Genomic DNA, 21,186 nt, shown 5'->3' on the forward strand with positions numbered 1-21,186 from the left:
GAGAATGGCGTGAACCCGGGAGGCGGAGCTTGCAGTGAGCCAAGATTCGGCCACTGCACTCTAGCGTGGGCAACAGAGTGAGACTCCGTCTCAAAAAAAAAAAAAAAAAAAAATTAGCTGGGCATGGTGGCGAGTGCTTATAGTCCCACCTACTTGGGAGGCTGAGGTAGAAGAATCACTTGAGCCCTGGAGGTCAAGGCTGCAGTGAACTCACCACTACTGCACTCCAGCCTGGGCGACAGAGCGAGACCCTGTCTCGGAAAAAGAAAAGACTATAAGTTGGTGTTGGTCCACATTCCTCTTAGCCTCTGCTGAGGCTGCAGCATCACAGTCTCCCAGGAGAACTGCAGATTCTTTTCCCACCCCCCGGGGAAACAAAATAAACAAAGGCATTTGAAAAAAACATGGATTGGGTGGCTTTTTTTTTTTTCTTTTTTTGGTCTACAGGTACTTATTGCCAACTAATCACTGATGCATAGCAGCTGTGTAGCATAGCAGCTGTGGAGGGAATTGGAGGGGAACATGCGCTGACTCAGTGCTTTTATCTTTGGGGCCAAGCCCACGTGAGGAGGAAAATGGCAGGTTGAACACATGGCAGCCACCGAGGGAAGTGTTTTCACAGAGAGGCGGTAGCAGCCACACATTCACTGGTCAGGTCTGCAGCTTCTGACAGACTGTGTGGGTTTGCTTTTGTCTCCTGTCCAGACTTGTGTTTGCTCAAACCGATTCTTGGTGCAAAGGGGCATCCACGATGCCTTTGTGAAGGCGTTTGCTGAGGCCATGAAGAAGAACCTGCATGTAGGTAATGGATTTGAGGAAGGAACTACTCAGGGCCCATTGATTAATGAAAAAGCAGTAGAAAAGGTAAGTATATTATATTACTTGTGAAAGTAAATCTCATGGTTTCAATATCAAAAGCTTAATCAGCAAAAAACACTTCAGCTGGGAGGTGGAGATAGCAAGGGATTGGTTGACAGAATATTAGAGCTAGACAGAAGGAATAAGCTCTGCTGTTCTATAGCACTGTAGGGTGACTGTAATTAGCAACAATGTCTTGTATATTTTCAAATAGCTATTATTGGAAGAGTGGATCTTGAACGTTCCCAGTACAAAGAAATGATTGATGTTTGAGGCGACAGATGTGCTAACTACCCTGATTAGAGTATAGAGTATGAGAGATCTACATCTATACATGGAATAGAATGGAATTTTCAACTATGTTTTCACACAAAAACCACAAAGGTTAAAATAAAAAAATTAATAATGGCTAAAAAAAAAATTATGTTAAAAGGCAAAAAAAAAAAAAAAAAAAAGAAAACAAAAAAGTCATTTTGGTAAAGTGCCCGGCAAGCCTATTTTGCAAACAATGAGAGACCTGAGAAAAGTGAATTCTGCCTACCAGTTACATGAATCGGGGGGCGTCATCTGCTCGTGAGCTGCTCTAGCCCTGCCATTACACCAAGTCCCCATGCGTTCTGTCGCTGTAGGGCTTTACTGCCCTCCCTAAATTTTGTTATAGTGATGATAATTCTGCCCCTCACTGCCTCAGCAATTAGGATCTCGAGACAAAGTTCGTTCCTCTGTTGGAACACCTATGGAATGGAAGACTGGCTTTGTTTGCAGATGGTTTGCGTTTCAGCTGTAATCCTGATGTCGTCCTGTTCTTTCTTCTCTTGATGACAAAATCCCTGTCGAGAACAGTCCTTGATGAAAGTATCCTAGCCAAGGGTGCAGAATCACAGATGCCATGTTCAGGATTTAGAGACAGTGAAGGGAAACTGCTTTTAGGAAAGATTTGTTTGTTTAAAAAAATGTTATAATCCACACTACTAGCTATATGAAACTTCTCTCCTTATTCTGCTGTTTTAAAAAATTCATTTTGGAGTCACAAGGAAGTTTCTTGTAATATCAAACATCCAGTATTTTTTTTTTTTTTGAGATGGAGTCTCGCTCTGTTGCCCAGGCTAGAGTACAATGGTGTAGTCTTGACTCAGTGCACCTCTGCCCCACTGGGTTCAATCGATTCTCCTGCCCCAGCCTCACGCATAACTGGGATTACAGGCACCTGCCACCACATCTGGCTAATTTTTGTATTTTTAGTAGAGCCAGGGTTTCACCACGTTGGCCAGGCTGCTCTCAAACTCCTGACCTCAGGTGATCTGCCTGCCTCGGCCTCCCAAAGTGCTGGGATTACAGGCGTGAGCCACCACACCTGCCCAGAAATAGTTTTAATGGAATATTTCAAATCAGGAAGACAGTAGAAGCTGAAGACTGTGTGTGGGAAAGAAGGGAGGAGAGATGGCCAGAGGGAGACACACAGTGGAGGCACAGCCAACCCCTGGGTGCAACTGAAGAACCAGAAGCAAGTGAGAGCCAAGTCCATACTCATCATGGGAATCACAGCCCGACCGCTGTTCCTCAACCTCCTCAGAGCCTGAGAGCCAAGCCCTGACTCCATGGCTGCCCCCACCCCGTGGGCAGTCAACTCAGCTGAACCCACCTCCATTGCCTTGGGAAACCCAGGGAAGCATCGAGGTTTGACAGAGCTCTGATAAATTTCTAGTTACTGTCTTGGGATTACTCTAGATAAAGAAAATACATTAAAATTTACATTGGAACCACCTGCATTTTAGAGGTGACTTTGGACCTTGGGGACAAACCAGGGGTATTCACTTGTCAAGTGAAGGCAGTTTGGGTCTAGGCCAGCTGTGGTTCAAGTCCTAGAGTGGTGGTCCTTAACTCACAACGTGCCTTTATCAACTACAGTTGCCCGGGACCCATCCAAGAAGACTGAGTGTTAATTTATGTGTAGTAGGCCTAGACATTGGCATTTTCTAAGTGCCCCAGGATGATGCTAGTTTGCAGCCAGGTTGGGAAACCACTCTGTCTTAGAGATTTTTTCCCCAAAGGGAAGACACACATTGTCCTCCAGATGGTGCTGTATGCCAGGACTTCAAACAAACAAACAAACCGCAAAATTTCTTTTTTGCTGGAGAGAAATTTGGTGGAAACCACCTTGTTTAAAAACCATTCAGTGTTGGCTTTAGTGTACATACTGTCATAGAGTGGGTTCCAGGAAAAAAACACTGCACCTCACATTAATATGACAAGAAAAGGGCAGAGCAGATTATATTTGGGGATCAAGGGGGTAGACCCCTGTTAAGCAGAATTATTTTTAAAATATAAAATTCATAGAAAGTAAGTCATCCTAGCCAATGGGGATTAGTTGCAGGTGATGCACTATGAGAGCATTGCAGCGGGGGTATGGATTTTCAAAGACAGAATGCATTCACAACTATGTTTACCTTCCTGAAACGCTATAGAAAATTCAGCTGAGGGCCAGGTGTGGTGGCTCACGCCTATAATCCCAGCATTTGGGAAGCTGAGGTGTTGGGTCACTTGAGGTGAGGAGTTCGAGACCAGCCTGACCATCTCTTAAAAAATATATATATATTAGCCAGGCATGGTGGCAAGCACCTGTTATCCCAGCTACTCAGGAGGCTGAGGCAGGAGAATCTCTTGAACCCAGGAGGCGGAGGTTACAGTGAGCTGAGATCGCGCCAGTGCACCCAGCCTGAGCAACAAAGTGAGACTGTCTCAGAAACAAAAGCAAAACGAAAATTCAGGTGAAAAATGGAAGGGAAAACAATGCCAGTGAAGATTGTAATGAACTTCTGGAACTTAAAAGGGATTGTGTTAACAGAAGTCATAACAGATGGATCTACCCAGGGGAACCCTGCAGAGGAAATTGGTGCCATTTTAAATGACAGAGCCTTTCTAGAATTGGTGGCTGTAGAAAGTAGGAATAGGAAGAGGGGAGGAGATGAAGCTGGTTGATTCTACTTTTGCACAATTTTCTGGGTCATTCCCACCATCTCTCCCTACCACGACCACCACCAAGACACACAAGACAGCAGAGGCATTTGTTCTGGGCAGGACAGTTTTTCTGAAGAAATATAGTAGGTATCTAGGCGGACTACAGCTTCAAGAACGAGGCTAGGTACATCAGGGTAGGGCTTTCCCGACTTTGCCTTTTGGGGAAGGGAGCTGCCCTTATGTGAAGCCTGCACGTTAGAATAAACCCAAGCTTAAAAAAGCAAACACCACTCATGCCACACATCCCCAAATTGATCAACCCAGTCCTTGTGTGTGTGTGTCCCCCAAACACACTGCTGGAGCTGAGAAGCAGCCGACCAGGTTAGTTTCGACAACTCAGTCCTTCATTCAGGAAGATGAACAACCAAGGATCATGATGGGGAAACCATCAGCACATAAGAGGAAAGGTCAGGAAAAACAAACAGAATAGTCCCTGAAGGCAGCAGATAAATTAGGGAACTAGAAGGAAATTTTCTAAGAATCTCATAGTGTCCTGCAAGAGTTCTGAGAAGATAGTGCATCTGTAAACTGCTAATAAGAAATATGTTCTAGGAAATGAAGCAATGAAAACAAGAGTCTGTAGAAATTACATACATGCCTGTCACAAGCTTCAGTAGCTGAAGGTGGACGATAAAATTTAGGATATCTTATGGAGTTTAAAGCAAACAATAGAGAGGCAAAAAATATAATAGAAATGCAAAAAAAAAAAAAAAATCAGAACTAATCTGAACTCCTACTAATACCTGTCCAGTAGTAGGAGTTCTAGAATGAAATAATTGGGAAGTTGGAGGAAGTGACATTACCAAGTCAATAATAGATGGAAACTTCGCAGAGTTAGGGGAAAATAATTATTCTGCAGATTGAAAGATTTCACTGATTACCAAGTAGGATGAATGAAAAATACATATATATATATAGCTAAAATTTTAGAATATCAGAGCATAGGAAATCCTAGGAGATTTCGGAGAGGAAAAGGCTATCAAGAGGAAAAAGGGTGAGAACCATTTTTGGCTCAAACTTCCTCAACAACACTAGAAGTGGAGAAGTGCACTCAAAGTTCTGAAGTAAAGTTATTTTGTATCAGAATTCTGTACTCAAGCAAATTATCAATCAGGTGGAGTACAAAACACCAGAAACGTGGTGTATGAAAATTCAGAAACTAGACTACATCCAGGGCATCTGTTTTAAAACAACTACTTGGCCAGGCCTGGTGGCTCACTCCTGTAATCCCAGCAGTTTGGGAGGCCAAGGTGGGTGGATCACGAGGTCAGGAGTTTGAGATCAGCCTGGCCAAGATGGTGAAACCCTGTCTCTTCTAAAAATACAAAAATTAGCCGGGCAAAAATTTCCTTCCAGTTCCCTAATTTATCTGCGGTGGCAGGTGCCTATAATCCTAGCTACTCGGGAGGCTGAGGCAGGAGAATCACTTGAACCTGGGAGGCGGAGGTTGCAGTGAGCTGAGATCATGAAACTGCACTCCAGCCTGGGTGACGGAGCAAGACTCCATATCAATAAATAAATAAATAAACAAACAAACAAACTACTTGAGGAGAATGTGTATATCAGAAAGCAACAAAAACTCAGTTCAGGAAAGAGGACAACATGGGATCCAAGAAGCTGGAAATAACCTCAGAACGCAATGAAAGCAAATGCCAGCAAACAGCTGAGCCATAGGCCTAGAAAGAAGTGAAGATATATTAGACCATTCAACAAATAGGAAGATCAAACAGCTAGAAGATATCAAAGAGCAAGGATGAAGGTGGCACTCTTGCTTCTGAATCTGTGCAAATGTGGTTCCTTCTACAAAAGGAAACCAGCATACTTTATTGTTAACCTACATTTTTAAAAAAGATAAAAGATAGAAGTAGTTAAAGTTTTCTGCAGTTTAAACATTCTGAAAGATTGTATCATGTAGAAAGCTTTTTTTCTTCCTCATCACGCAGGTGGAGAAACAGGTGAATGATGCCGTTTCTAAAGGTGCCACCATTGTGACAGGCGGAAAACGACACCATCTTGGAAAAAATTTCTTTGAGCCCACCCTGCTGAGCAATGTCACCCAGGACATGCTGTGCACTCATGAAGAGACTTTTGGGCCTCTGGCACCAGTTATCAAGTAAGGTTCTCCAGCCAGCGGGGAGATGGGAGGAAGAATAGAAGAGAATGGGAAACCCTGAAAGAGATTCCTGGGCTGCTTTGAGGGCTGGCCAGGAGGCAGACAGTTGTATTGAGTCCACTGAAGAGCAGAGTGCAATTTATGTTTTTTTTAAAAACTCATAACTTATTTGGACCACAAAATTTATTAAATTCTCTTTTTTTTTTTTTTTTTTTTTTTTTTGAGATAGAGTTTTGCTCTGTTGCCCAGGCTGCAGTGCAATGGTGTGATCTTGGCTCACTGCAACCTCTGCCTCCTTGGTTCAAGCAATTCTCCTGCCTCAGCCTCTAGAGTAGCTAGGACTATAGGCACCCGCCACCATACCAGGCTAATTTTTTGTATTTTTAGTAGAGACAGGATTTCACCATGTTGGCCAGGCTGGTCTCCAAAATCCTGACCTCAGGTAATCCTCCCGCCTCTGCCTCCCAAAGTGCTGGGATTACAGATGTGAGCCACTGCACCTGGCCTCAAATTCTGGCCTCAAATTCTTTAATTTTCTTTTTATTTCTGCTGAAGTCATTTTTCTTCTTTTTTTTTTTTTTTTTGAGACGGAGTCTTGCTCTGTCACCCAGGCTGGAGTGCAGTGGCATGATCTCAGCGATTCTCATGCTTCAGCCTCCCGAGTAGCTGGGACTCCAGGCACACACCACCACGCCTGGCTAATTTTTTGTAATGTAGTGGAGATGGCGTTTCACCATGTTGGCCAGGCTGGTGTTGAATCCTGACCTCAAATGATCCACCCGCCTCGGCCTCTGAAAGTGTGGGATTACAGGCATGAACCACTGTGCCCAGACCTGAACTCGTTTTTCTCCTTAATATATTACACCTCAAAGGATTCTTTTATTGGCGTCCATAGGAAATGAACTTTCTGTGCCCTTTCGTGGTCTTTTATCTCCCATTCACAAGTAGATAGTCATTTACCTGGATAAAATTCTAGGTTCAACCCTTCGGAGATATTAATCTTTTATGTACTTTTTTTTTTTTTTTTTTTTTTTTTTTTTTTTTGAGATGGAGTCTAACTCTGTCATCTAGGCTGAGTGCAGTGGCGCAATCTTGGCTCACTGCAACCTCCACCTCCTGGGTTCAAGCAATTCTCTTGCCTCAGCCTCCTGAGTAGCTGGGACTACAGGCATACGCCACCACACCCGGCTAATTTTTATATTTTTAGTAGAGAAAGGGTTTCACCATGTTGGCCAGGCTGGCCTCGAACTCCTGGCCTCAAATGATCCAACTGCCTCAGCCTCCCAAAGTGCCGGGATTACACGTGTGAGTCACCATGCCTGGCCTCTATCTACTTTTATCCAGGGTTGTTGCCAAGAAATCTGATTCTTGCTTCTTTGAAAGGCATCTAGTTTTTCTCTTTAGAAACGTTTAGAATTTCTCTTGATCTTTGATGTTCTTAAATTTTACTATCTGGTATGGCACACAGTGAGGTTTTTCAGTTGAGGTCCGAATATCTTTATTATGGTTTTTTGTTTTGTTTTGGTTTTTTTGTTTGTTTGTTTGTTTTTAGATGGAGTCTCGCTCTCTCACCCAAGCTGGTGTGCAGTGGTGCAATTCCAGCTCAGTGTAACCTCTGCTTCCTGGGTTCAAGTGATTCTCCTGTCTCAGCCTCCTGAGTGGCTGGGATTACAGGCGCCCACCCCCAGGCCCTGCTAATTTTCATGTTTTTAGTAGAGACGGGGTTTCACCATGTTGGCCAGGATGGTCTCAAACTCCTGACCTCACGTGATCCACCCGCCTCAGCATCCCAAAGGGCTGGGATTACAGGCATGAACCACCATGCCTGGCTCATTAATATCTAACAGGTTTGTTTAGGCCTGGGAAATTTTGGGTCATTATTTCTCCAGATATTCTTCTCCCTTTCATGTATCCTTTTCTAGCTTTCCAAGAAGTCTATTATTGTGATACTTCTACTTCTGTGCCCTATTTATCTTATCGCTTTATTCCATCTCTTCATTCCTGGTGCCTTCTATGAGTCCCTCTCCTCATCTGCCAGCATATTAATGCATTCTTAAGATATACTCATTCTGGCTTCCACCCCACCCACCAAGATCTTTATCTCAACAATTGTTTTTGCCATCCCTGATATCTCCAGTGGGTTCCTCCCCATAACTGATTCTTCCTGCTTCATTAATCTCCCCTACTTTGCTGTGGCTATTTATCCTTTTTAAAAAAAAATTTTTATTCTCTTCCACCATAGGTTGTGCTGTTTTATCTTCTTAGTCTTGGAGCTCCTCAGATGTCTTGTAATTTTCCCTATAATCTTTAATCCCTTGCACCGTTGGCAGCATTGGCTTATAATATCTCCCGTGGGTTGTGGTAAAAAGCTCAGGCCTTGGTTTGTGCTCCTTCTCATACATTTGGAGGGCAAAGGGTTGAGCCTCTCGGAGGGCGCCTCTAGGTTGAAATCTAGTCTCGGTGCCACTTCCCCACCCCGAGTATCCTTTCCCCTGGGGTATTTTGCAGTTCCCTCTATTGGAATAGGTTGGGGAGAAGAGGGTGCTGGTGTTGCCGCTGCCTGCACTTGTTTCCCACGTCCGGTGTACCTGCTGGGCACGAGCCCTGGCTCACTGCCCCAAGCCAGCCCTGCTGCTTTTCTACCTGTAGCAATGTCCCATTGATCCAGGGACCCAGGTTTGTAGGCAGGATCACCTGGAACTCACAGGTGTGGGGGGAGATGCACAGCCCTGCCCTTGCCCCGCCCACCCCTGCATGGGTGGTCTCGAGCTCACTCTCACTTGAGGCCATCATTCTCCCCCAGGAGCCAACCAATTTATTAGTCTCCAGAAATGTCTTGCATTTTTTGGTGCTAGTTGCTGATTGAGATTTTGTTGTTGTTGTTGTTGTTGGTTTTGACTATGATTCACTTTCTCTCTCCTCTGGTATGTCCAGCATTGGGTTCACAGAGACAGCTGGCAGCTGGTGCTGTCTGTACCATCTTATCCAGGACCAGAAATCTTTCTTCTTATGTACTTCACTGGCCTTGTTACATCTTGCTTATGAAGTTTATTTTTATTCCACTACTGGGGAAATGGACCACTTGAAGAACATCCATCTTCTTTGTTTTAATAAAAACTTTTTACATGAAATGTGAACTGGACATTTTCACAGGAAATCAAAGGGAGGCATTGGTTGGGAATGCAGCTTTGGAGTTGACTATGGTGTAGCTCTAGACTTTGCTACTTCATACCTGTGTACCCTTGGACAAGTTGACTTTTCTGAGCTGACTCTGCCCAGTCCCCCTTTATAAAAGCCCTGCAGAAAGGCAGCTGGTTCCAACCGCTGGTAGATCTCTGAATTTAGAAATTGGAGTGCTTAGAACTTTTTGCCCCAGATACAATTCTGGAACAACAGAAAAATACCACTGACATCTTATTCCTGAAATAAAATTTTAGAGAGATGGCCTGGGCTTTGGTGCATTCCTTCATTTCAGAGAGGAGGAGATTCCAAGCATCATGCCATTGTTAAGCAGTGGTGGAGAACACATTAGAACCTGGCCCCAACCCCTTCTGAACGTTTTCTTTCTGCTACATCAGGCTGGCTTCTAAAGTAGTTGTTATTAGTGTTATATATTCTCAGTGGGTACCAAGAATAGTAATCCTTTTTTTTAAGGGATTTTGTTTGATGTTCGGGATATGCCACAGTTCCCTACATGTTGGTCTGCTTTTTTCTTGTTCTCTTAGGAAAGATGAAGCCAGTATTGATTTGAGCATGCTAGCCTTGATTGCTGAGTTATCTCGGGGAATGGTGCTGCTTTCTTCTGCAATCTGTTCTTGGATCTCTTTGCAAAACTCTGATTTACTCCTTGTGATTATTTGGGAAACAAATCAGAAGAAAAGAAAACTGGTTTCCTTTCCTCTCCCCCTTACATATTTTATGACCTATCTTACCTTTGGCAGGTTCGATACAGAGGAGGAGGCTATAGCAATCGCTAACGCCACTGACGTTGGGTTAGCAGGTAGGTGTTTGTCCTTGTTCAATACCAGTCATAATCATTTTTCTCCAGCTCATGCCAGGTTTACCTTTTAAACATCACCCTGGGTTATGAGACAGAAACTTCAATGAGGTATGTGTTTTGTTTCTTTCCAAGTGGCGGAATGGATTTGGATTTGTGCAAGGACATGTTCTTTCGCCTTGTCCCCATGATACACATTTGGGAGGTCTCTAATTACAGCTGTGGGGCAGGGAGAGCTGCGGGCAGAAAAGAAGGTGCACATTATTCTGCTTTTCTAGGTGGAGAACTGCACACATCTCAAAGTCACACATTCTCAGAGGCTTAATCCCCAGAAATTCCAAGTGATTTTTTCTTCCCTTTTGCCTGGCTCCTGTAAGCCTGAACAGAAGAGGAAGGGCATCAGCAAGGAGCATCAGGGACAATGAAAGGAGTGAAGATGGTGCGTGCAGAGGTGCCTCACTGATGGCTACCATTCCTTTAGTTTGGAGATGGTCCAGGTGACCACTGTATGTACTCTATAACCCTGAGAAAATTACGTAGTAGCATCCACAGCAAATGAAGTACTGCAGAAGATACAAAGACATATAAGATACCACTGTAACTGTATAGAAGCTTCCCCTCTAGCTGTAAGAGAACTATTTATATGAAGAGGAATGATAAGCATGCTGTGGGGTCCCTTAGAGTTATCATAAAGCTGGAGTAAGATGTGTGCACGAGAACTTTTATAACACTGTGTTCACCATTTGTCTCTTCCTTCTCGATGGGGTGATGGTGGAGGAAGACGTACCCTGAACTAGGTCATAAATGATGGACAGAAATCTGGTTTTGCAGAAATTGGAGGAGAGAGATGCTGGGCAGAGGGTACCAAGGGAGTTCAGAAACAAAGTAAGAAAGGGTGAGGAGAATTTGCCTGACAGGTTTGGAGAGGATGGTTGGTGATTGGAGTAATGGAAGGTGAAGCAGAAATGTTGATTGAAACTACTTGGGGGGAAGAGGGTGTTGAATACCCACTAAGGAATTTAACCTTATTTTATAATCGGAGTAATCGAAAGTCTTGGGCAAAAGTGTCATGTGGAAATCTAACAGGTGTGCAGGGTGGGTTGAATAGTAGAAAACAGGAAGAGGGTCTCGATAGGAGATAGTGAGAGTAGAATTGAAGCAAGAGGTGACTTTCAAAGGTTTTGAGATGAAAAAGTGGACAAGACCAACCTGGGACTTTATGTGGGAGCAGGGAAGACTCCAGGCCCAAGTGACTGGACAAAAAGTCATCAGTGGTGCCCTCATCTTTAGACATGATGTCTTTAATGACTTGTCTAAATGCCTTTTATCCCTATGACAGGTTATTTTTACTCTCAAGACCCAGCCCAGATCTGGAGAGTGGCAGAGCAGCTGGAAGTGGGCATGGTTGGCGTCAACGAAGGATTGATTTCCTCCGTGGAGTGCCCTTTTGGTGGAGTGAAGCAGTCTGGCCTTGGGCGAGAGGGGTCCAAGTATGGCATTGATGAGTATCTGGAACTCAAGTATGTGTGTTATGGGGGCTTGTAGGATTCTTTGGTTCTTTAAAAAAAGTTAAAAGGAGACTTACCTACATATATAGGTACATGCCATCCATTATTTTAAATAAACTAATAGGTTTTCAGAATTGTGAATTTTTCAAAACTCATCCAGTCCTCGTAATCTTAAACAGATGCAAATCCTACCCCTGCCCTTAACCTAACTAGGGACCAATATATGCCACATGCCTGTGACTGCAGACTCCCGGAGAACCAGCACTGGGTTTACAGAATGAGGCCCTAGCTCCCCACCACAGCCCCGACTGCCTCAGAGCAGGCACAGCACGAGGCAGGCCCAGCCCCTTGGGCTGTCACAAAGACTTGATCACTGCCCAGGCAGTGACACAACCATCCCCAACGTCGCTACAGAACATGGGCCCAGAGCACCTTGAAGGAGACCCTTGACTGTGACTGGCAGGCAGGTGAGGGGCACAGCACCCCTCCGCGGCATCTGCCAGCTCGGCACTGAAGGCACCGAATGTGCTTCTAGAGGTGTTGCAGCAGAGGTTTGAGTGAATCCTCTTTCAAAGACAATAAATAGCACAGAATTGTCTGTGCTTCTGTGAGGCATGAAGAAGCACCTCTTCCTATTCCTGAACCATTTTTTAATTGACATCTTTATTGTCCTAAATTTACCGCTTAAAGAATTCTATTTTCATTTCTGTCCTGTTCACCACTTTGTTTCATTTCCTTGAGGAAATGAGCTGAAGTATAAAGCAAAGAATAGCAGAAGCAGCTTGGTAGGATGGAAGGCACACAGTGGCGTGTCCTGGCTCCTTCCCCAAGTGGCCTTGTTGCCTTGTTGCCCTGGGTGTGTGTTGAGCACCTCCCATCCCATGCATACAGTGGAGATTCCATACAGGCCTTACTTAGCTCCCTGCGATATTGTGAGCCAGAGAGAAAGTAAAAGCACTTCACAAAAAAATGAAAATTCTAAGGACATACAAGAGCCACTGTTACAAGCAGCACTGCCCAGCCCTTCCTTGCCTACTGTCAGTGGCTTTGCCAAGATGGGAGGAGGCCAATGCCAACTTGCCCACCCACCTGAGCCTAAGTGGCTGTCACCTGCAGCCTGTTCTTTCTGTCCTAGTGTGGTGCTGCTTCCTTACCTCCAAAAGAGCAAAAGCACTTTCACCACAGTCAGCCCAAAAGGGAAAGAATTTCTGTAATTGCCAATCCACTTTGTAGAAGAGGCATGAGCCCTTGAATTTCAGGCACCTTTTATCTAATAAGAGTTTTTATAGCTCATCATTCAAATAACACACACACAAAAAGCCCCTATGACGGGCATTGCCTCTCACTTTGAAAGAAAGACTCTGTAATCTTAAACAGATGCAAATCCAATTAGGCGGCCAAGTAGGTGGAGATGAAGCGCCTTCCTTTCCCCATCTCTCTCTGTGGAGACTCCACTTACATCTTGTGGTTATTCTGGGTTGTGGAAGGAAAATGTGAATGAAAGTAATGCTAGATGCAATTCCTCCTGAACCCCACCTAGGATTTAACATCCCTCATTGAGCCACTGGGAAGCTATGGTTGAGTAACTAAAGGTCTGGCAAGTCCCTGTGCACACAGGAAACTGCCTAGCATCTGGCCTGGGGTGTACTAGCCACATCCCCAAGGTCTCAAGGAGAAGGAAGAGCTGAAATTCTTCCTAGTGACACTGCCCTGGCCCTGTCAAGAATCACATACTCAGCATTTTGGCAGTTAATGTCTGCTCTTTATTTGTATAGTTTTTAGGTGGTTTTATATAACATTTTAATTACTTATGATTTAGATATATCCATTCTTTTTCTATTAAGAATATAAATGCTCCAACATTATTTTTTATAACTGGATTACCAATGCTGAGAAGTGTGCAGGAATACTTCTAAATAAATTTTTAACATTGTAAGCCAGTAGATTCTTTGGCTGGGTGGCACGTTTTGAGTCTTCTTGCATATTTGGCTCATGGGTTCATAAATTGAGGCCAGAGACTCATTGTATATCCTTGATCGATTTTCTAATTAAAGGAAATAGCTTATTGTTTAGTAAAATGGTCATTGGTTGTGGGAAGAAAGAGAAGTGTTTTTAACTGAACATTTTTGTTTTTAAATAAAGTAGCCATATGTAATGGGATTTTAAAAATATATACATTTTACAACACAGAGTAGAAAAGGACCATTAGATCAGGGGTTGGCAAACTATGGCCCACGAACCAAACCTGGCCTGGCACCTGTTTTTATATAACCCGTGAACTAAGAATGGTTTATATGTTTTCAAACGATTGGGCAGAAAATCAAAAGAAGAACAATATTTCATGGCACCTGAAAATTCTATGAAATTCAGATTTCAGTGTCCATAAATAAAATGTTATTAGAGCATAGCCACACCCATTCATTTATGATATGGTCTGGGACTGCTTTCTTGGCAGAGTTGAAGAGTCGGGACAGGGACAGTATAGCCTGCAAAATTTATGCTATTTTATAGCCTAAAGTATTTACTACTTGTCTTCTTAAAGAAAAAGTTTGCCAGCTCCTGATCTAGACCAAGAGGGAGATATTGACATTACTTGCATTTATCAGGCATTATTGCATTTTACTGAACACCTCCTGTGAAGAAAGTACTTTTCCAGCATTGCTACCATGAGTTCTCAGCAGGAACTTCCCAGCGATGATAATGTAGATGAAATTAGGCATATGACAAGATTCTATTGGCCTTGAAAAAACGGTTCTCCTTGAACTTCCTCCAGCTATGCAGGGATTCTCATTAAAGAGCTGATCTGCATCTGTTCATGCATTTTAGTAGCTTTTAAATATGATTTTATGTGAAGTGCCATTTCTTTATTCTACTAAAGAGACACAGCAGAAATAAAGATCAGAAGCAAATGTAAGCAAATCTGTTTTATTGTTAACTTCAATTAGGAACTTGAAATTGTGCCACATGACTTTTTCCTCTAAAAACTGGATCCTAGTGTTTTAATTACCTATGTGCAGCTATTTTAAATAGCATTTTACTTGAATATTTATGTTGTCATTGTTTCATGCTGTACTTTGTGGGATAAAACTTGGGTATGAGTGTGCTAAGGAATTTATAAAGTTTTGCTTTTTTAAAATGTGGACATAACTCGTTTTTCTAGTTTTTGACAATTGTGTGTTTCAGTGTCTAGTCTGCAGACAGAGCTGTGTGTGCGATTAATAAATGCTGAATGAACAAAATTTCCTCTCCCTGTGTTAAGGTGTCTGGTTGTGCTTTTTCCCCCCTGCTTGGTGATCTTTTGAGTTTTTATTGGATGATATTAGACCAGTTCGCATTTGTGTAAATAGCACTCCCTCCCCAGAGAGCCGTAATCAGTGAGTGTCTTGGGGCAGGAGCCAGCATGTGAAATGATGTACCCTAGAACCCAGAGAAGGGCTTGTCCATGGTACGTGCTCATAGAATGTTTGCTAAGCTGAACTGAGAATTTACCTGGTTTGCAGGAGTGGCGGTCACAGAAAGAGGTATGGGCTAGCCGTCACACATTGGCCTCCCTCTCTCTCCTACACGCCCCACTGATATGATTTCCTGGGCTCAAACAAGCTGCTCACCTCTGCCTCCCGAGTAGCTGGGACCACAGGCACGTGCCACCACACCCAGTTAATTTTTCTTTCAGTTTTTGAAAGTTAGGGTCTCACTGTATTGCCCAGACTGGTCTCAAACTCCTGGGTTCAAGCCACCCTCCCACCTCAGCCTCCCAAAATGCTAGGATTATGGGAGTGCAACCAGTAGCCAGCCCTCACCATAATTTAGAACACAGACAACACCCCTGCCCAGTGGTTTAGTGGACATGAGTGTTTTTGCAAATGTCGTCTCACATTATACAATCACGTATTGCTCAACAACGGAGATATGTTCTGAGAAACGCATCATTAGGCAATTTCATCCTTGTACGAACATCATAGAGTACTTACACAAACCTGGATGATACCACCTCCTACACAGCTAGGCTATATGGTCTAGCCTGTTGCTCCTAGGGTTACAGACTTGCACAGCACGTTACTGTATTGAATACTGTAGGCAGTTGTAAGACAATGGCAAGTATTTATGTATATAAACATTAAAAAGGTACAGTAAAAATCGAGTATAAAAGATTTAAAAACTACACTTGTATAAGGCACTTACCATGAATGCAGCTTGCAGAACTGGAAGCTGAGTCAGTGAGTGAGTGGTGAGTGAATGTGAAGCCCTAGGACATACCCTGCACACTACTATAGACTTTACAAACACTCTACACTTAGGCTACACTAAATTTATTAAATAATATTTTTCTTTCTTCAATAATAAATTACCCTTAGCTTACTATAACTTTTTACTATATAAATTTTTAAAAATTTTTAACTTTTTGACTCTTTTGTGATCACACTTAGCTTAAAGCACAAACTAATTGCAGAACTGTATAAAAATATATTCTTTCTTTATATCCTTGTTCCACAAACTTCTTTGTATTTTAAATTTTTTTAAAACTTTTTTGTGAAAAACGAAGACACAATTACACACATTAGCCTAGGCCTACAAAGGGTCAGATTCATGGATATTTCTGTCTCCCACCTCCTCATCTTGCCCTGCTGGAAGGTCTTCAGGGGCAATAACACGCAGGGACAGCTGGGCCCAGTGGCTCATGGCTGTAATCCCAGCATTTCAGGAGTCTGGGGCAGGCAGATCGCTTGAGCCCAGGAATTTAAGACCAGCCTGGGCAACATGGTGAAACCCTGTCTCTACAAAAAATACAAAAATTAGCCAGGTATGGTGGCACATACCTGTCGTCTCACCTACTCAGGAGGCTGAGGCGGGAGGATCACTTGAGCCCGGGAAGTCAAGGCTGCAGTGAGCCGTGACTGCACCACTGCACTCCAGCCTGGGTGACAAGGTGAGACCCTGACTCAAAAAAAAAAAAAAAAAAAAAAAAAAATGCATGGAGCTAGGATAACAAGGCGCTAGGAGTCTTCTTCTGGAACACTTCCTGAAGGACCTACCTGAGGTTCTTATGAGTTGTCATGCATCAGAAATATGTCCATGGTAGTTGGCTTGCTTTCCTTTTTCATCATAGATTTGCTTGTAAGCAGATAATGCACAAAGAACATTCGTCTCTGTTAATGAAACCCTTTTGGTGTTGAGGGGCCCATGTTTTCAAAATTTTTAAGGCACTTACTGAGGTCTGCAAAAACTTCTCAACTCTTCACTGTGCATTTTCATGGCGATTCTTTTTCTTCTCCTGCAGTTTTTTCTTCCTTGCCTCTTCCTCAGGTATGTGTTCCTGTTCCAGTTCCAACAACTCCTCATTAGTCAGTCCCTCAGGAACCACCCGTAGGAGCTCCTCAATGTCGTCCTCTTCCACCCCCAGGTTAAAATTGTTTGCCGTCTCAACCACAGCCTTGTTGATTTTTGCAACCTCCTTGTCCTTGGCAAATCCTTTGAAGTCACGGATGAGCCTCTTGAGTGTCTTCTTCCAGATGTCATTTATACATTCCTTGGTAACATCACCCCAAGCCCAAGCAAGGGTCCTGATGGAGTCATAGATGTAATCCTTTCAGAATTGTATCAGCGTCTTTTCTGCGTCTTCCTTTGTTGCAATAATAACCTGAGCAAAGCTTCTTCTCATCTGGCAGTGGGCCTCAAAAGCTGCTATAACTCCTTGATCCATTGGTTGGTAGTCCTTAATCTCTTGTTTCAAGATCAGTCACTTGATGTGGCTGGCCTCTTACCAGCAACAATAGCCATGGATTTTGTATGCTCAGGGACTGTGACGAACAAAGCAACACAAGATTAACTGAAGCACAAGAGGAAATAATGCGATCAAGAGGCACAGTAAATAAGACAGGTTTATACTGCTGGTATAACCCAGTATTTTGTTTGTTTGGTTTTGTTTTTGAGACAGGGTCTCACTCTGTCATCTAGGCTGGAGTGCACCGGCACCATCAGGGCTCACTGTAGCCTTGACCTCCTGGGCTCAGGAGATCCTCCTACCCCAGCCTCTTGAGTAGCAGAGACTACAGGCATTCGCCACCTCACCCAGCTAACTTTTAAACATGCTTTTTATAGAGATGGGGTCTTACCGTGTTGTCTAGGCTGGTCTCAAACTCCTGGTCTCAGGCAATCCTCCAGCCTCAGCCTCCCAAAGTGCTGGGATTATAGGAGTGGGCTACTGCACCCAGCCACATATTGTTTTACAATAAACTGTTCTTAAGTAGAAGGAGTACACTGTAAAGTAACAATGAAAAGTACAATATAATAAATACATAAACCAGTAGCATAGTCACTTATTAAGTATTATATACTGTATGTAATTGTATGTGCTATACTGTTATACAACTGAGAATGCAGGTTTGTTTACACCAGCATCACCACAAACGTGAGTAATGCATTGGGCTGCATTGGACTTTTTGATGGCTACAGCATCACTAGGTGACAGGAACTTTTCAGCTCCATTATCTCATGGGTCCATAAATCATATATACAGTCCATCATTGACAGAAACGTCGCTATGCCAGGCATGACCATATAAGCCTATGTGCTCTCTTCCTGCTGCAATAAAGTCACAGTCCTGTAACTCTGGGTTCATCACCTTTAGGAGGACAGAGGTGATAATACTCTCCATGTAGGCTTCAAATAAAGGAAGCTTTGCTGCTCACTAATCTCAACTCAGAAAGAGCAGCTCTAGGGACCAATTAGTTGGAAAAATGGTGACTTTGTTTCTTTTTTTTTTTTTCCTTTCTTAACTTTGTTCCTGATTTTAATGGAAATGCTTATTTCACTGTTGATCACGTGGATCTGGCCTGCCTTCTGAACATCTTTTAATTTTGAAATAATTATAAATTCATAAGAAGTTGCAAAGACAATGCATAAGTCACCCAGTGATTCGCTTATTACCTATGTAATATAATATCAAAACCAGGAAACTGATACCAGTGCAAAACTTAATCCAGGCCTGATTCCAATTTCACTCATTTTTATGTGCACTCATTTGTATGTGAGTGTTTGTATTGCTCTACCTAATTTGATCACATCAATAGTTAGATTTGTGTAGGCACCACCTGAATCAAGATACAGAACTGTTTCATCTGTACCTAGGAAATCCCTGGCAGTACCTCTTCATAACTGACTTTGAAGGTAACTTGGCAAGATTGGTAGCTTTTTTAAACTATCATTTCACTATAATATACATGCAAAAAAAAAAAAAAAAAGAGGATACATAATTGAATAAGTGAATCGCTCAGTGAATCCCCAGAAACAACACACTATGTAACGAGCACTCAGAGCAATGAAATACTACCAGCCCCTGCTTGTGGCCCCTTCTGGAATGACTGTTTTTCAGTGAAGTCACTGAGGCTGTAGGTCTCTCTTGAGGATTGAATGTTGGGAAACATCTCATTTTTCCTCTAAGATCAATAGGATAATACTTCACTTTGGGAACCTTTAAAATAAGAGTTTTATGCTAAATCTTAGGCTGATTAAGTTACCTCTGTATACTAGTTTGCTAGTGTTGCTATAACAGAATACCAGACTGGGTGGCTTAAGCAACAGAAATGTATTTTTCTCAGCGTTCTGGATGCTAGAAGACCGAAATCAAGGTGTCAGCAGGTTTGTTTTCTCCTGATGCCTCTCATCTTGGCTTGTAGATGGCCGCCTTCTTGCCATGTCCTCCCATGATCTTTCCTCTGTGCCTGTGTGCCCCGGATGTCTCTCTGCAGGTCCTAATCTCTTCTAATAAGAAAACCAGTCAATTGGATTAAGACCCACCTTAATGACCTCATTTTACTCATTTTAACTTAATCACCCCTTTAAAGGCTCTATCCCCAAATACATCTGAGGTACTGGGGGTTAGAGCTTCAACCTATGAATTTTGAAGTAATACAATTAATTTAGTTGGCCGGGTGCAGTGGCTCATGCCTGTAATCCCAGCACTTCGGGAGGCCGAGGCCGGTGAATCATTTGAGGTCAGGAGTTCAAGACAAGCCTGGCCAATATGGTGAAACTCTGTCTCTACTAAAAATACAAAAATTAGCCCGGCGTGGTGGTGGACGTCCATAATCCCAGCTACCTGGGAAGCTGAGGCAGGAGAATCACTTGAACTGGGGAGCAGAGGTTGTAGTGAGCTGAGATCACACCACTAAACTCCAGCCTGGGCAACAGAGTGAGGCTCCATCTCAAAACAAAACAAAACAAAACAAGAAATAAAATAATTTAGCTCACAACACTGAAAAAATATTTTTAAAAAATCCTTTATTTTCTAGCCAGTCATTGGTGGCTTATGCCTGTAGTCCCAACATTTTGGGAGGCTGAGGCGGGTGGGTCCTTTGAAGCCAGGAGTTCGAGACTAGCCTTGCCAACATGGCGAAACCCTGTTGCCACTAAAAATACAAAAAGTAGCCGAATGTGGTGACACACACATCTGTAATCCCAGCTACTCAGGAGGCTAAGGCACAAGAACACTTGAACCCAGGAGGCGGAGGTTGCAGTAAATAAGATTGCACCACTGCACTCCAGCCTGGGTAACAGAGCAAGACTGTCTCTAAATAAATAAATAAATATTCCTTTAGTTTCAGTAATGGAAAGTCATCATTGTCGAAATTATAAAGATTTTGTTCCTTAGCCTCGTATTTGCTCTTTCAGTAAACTAATACAGAACTCTTACAGGATTGAAGATGATCCAGGAGCCACTTAATTAGTTTAACTACAATACCACTATTCCCATTCTCATACCTCAACAAGCATTTATCTCAGTAAAATTATGTGAACAAACATGAACTTGAAAGAGCCAATCCTTTAAGATGAATCCCCAGTGGTTAACTGGGCCTAAATTTAAAATAGACCTAAGTGGGACCTGGCAGTGTAGCTCACACCAGTAATCCCAGCACTTTGGGAGGCAGAGGCAGGTGGATCACTTGAGCCCAGGAGTTTGAGACCAGCCTGGACAGCATAGTGAGACACCGGCCCCCCCACACCCCCTCCACATCTCTACAAAAATTAGCCCACACCTGAAGTCCCAACTACTCACGAAGCTGAGAGGCAGGAGGATCACTTGAGCCTGGGAGGTCCATGCTGCAGTGAGCCATGATGGTGCCACTGCACTCCAGCCTGGGCAGAGCAAGACCCTGTCTCAAACAAACAAAAAACACCTAGGTGAGCATTTGCTAATTAGATGTCACATACGTGTTCTGAGTTCCCCAAAAAACCCACACCTTTGTTCAATCTGGGGACTCCAGAGCTCACCTGAACCAATCAATCAGAGCTCACCTGCCTTAACCAATCAGGGCCTAGATGTATCAACCAACCAGGCATCCTCTGTATCAACCAACCAGAACTCAGCTACACTGACCAATCAGAACTAAGCAAGTTTCAATCCTTCCTTTACATGTGAACCTGATTGGAAACCTGGCTGGAATGTTGCTATAAATCCAGAACCCTTGCTTTGTTTTTTGAAACACATCTTTGTTTTACACAGAAGGCCGTATCTCTGTGATTTGGAAGCTGTTCACAGCAATAAAGTCTCTTTCCTTCAAATTCCTTTTCAGAGAACTTCTGTTCACAGTTGCTAATGGAGTGAGTTAAAACAGCCTGGAAAGGAAGGAACTACTTCTTGTTTGAGGGGAAATCTCCATACAGTACTACTGTAGATGAAACTCCAGAAAATT

The 21,186-nt window shown here is 43.1% G+C and overlaps 2 protein-coding genes across 3 annotated transcripts in view; both read left to right on the top strand.

Moving 5' to 3' along the window:
- ALDH5A1 (aldehyde dehydrogenase 5 family member A1) overlaps window positions 1–14,747 on the top strand; it is a 35,813-nt gene extending 21,066 nt beyond the window's left edge. The window contains exons 7-10 of the mRNA XM_050788214.1: window positions 706–864; window positions 5,820–5,989; window positions 9,931–9,989; window positions 11,326–14,747. Of these exons, the coding sequence (XP_050644171.1) occupies window positions 706–864; window positions 5,820–5,989; window positions 9,931–9,989; window positions 11,326–11,531 (594 nt within the window). The 3' untranslated portion in view covers window positions 11,532–14,747. The remainder of the gene's footprint in view (window positions 1–705; window positions 865–5,819; window positions 5,990–9,930; window positions 9,990–11,325) is intronic.
- Window positions 1–21,186, top strand: part of ACOT13 (acyl-CoA thioesterase 13) — an 812,642-nt gene that overhangs the window by 628,785 nt on the left and 162,671 nt on the right. The window lies entirely within an intron of this gene.

This window comes from Macaca thibetana, chromosome 4 (genome assembly GCF_024542745.1).
Source record: "Macaca thibetana thibetana isolate TM-01 chromosome 4, ASM2454274v1, whole genome shotgun sequence".
NCBI classification, from domain to species: Eukaryota; Metazoa; Chordata; class Mammalia; order Primates; family Cercopithecidae; genus Macaca; species Macaca thibetana.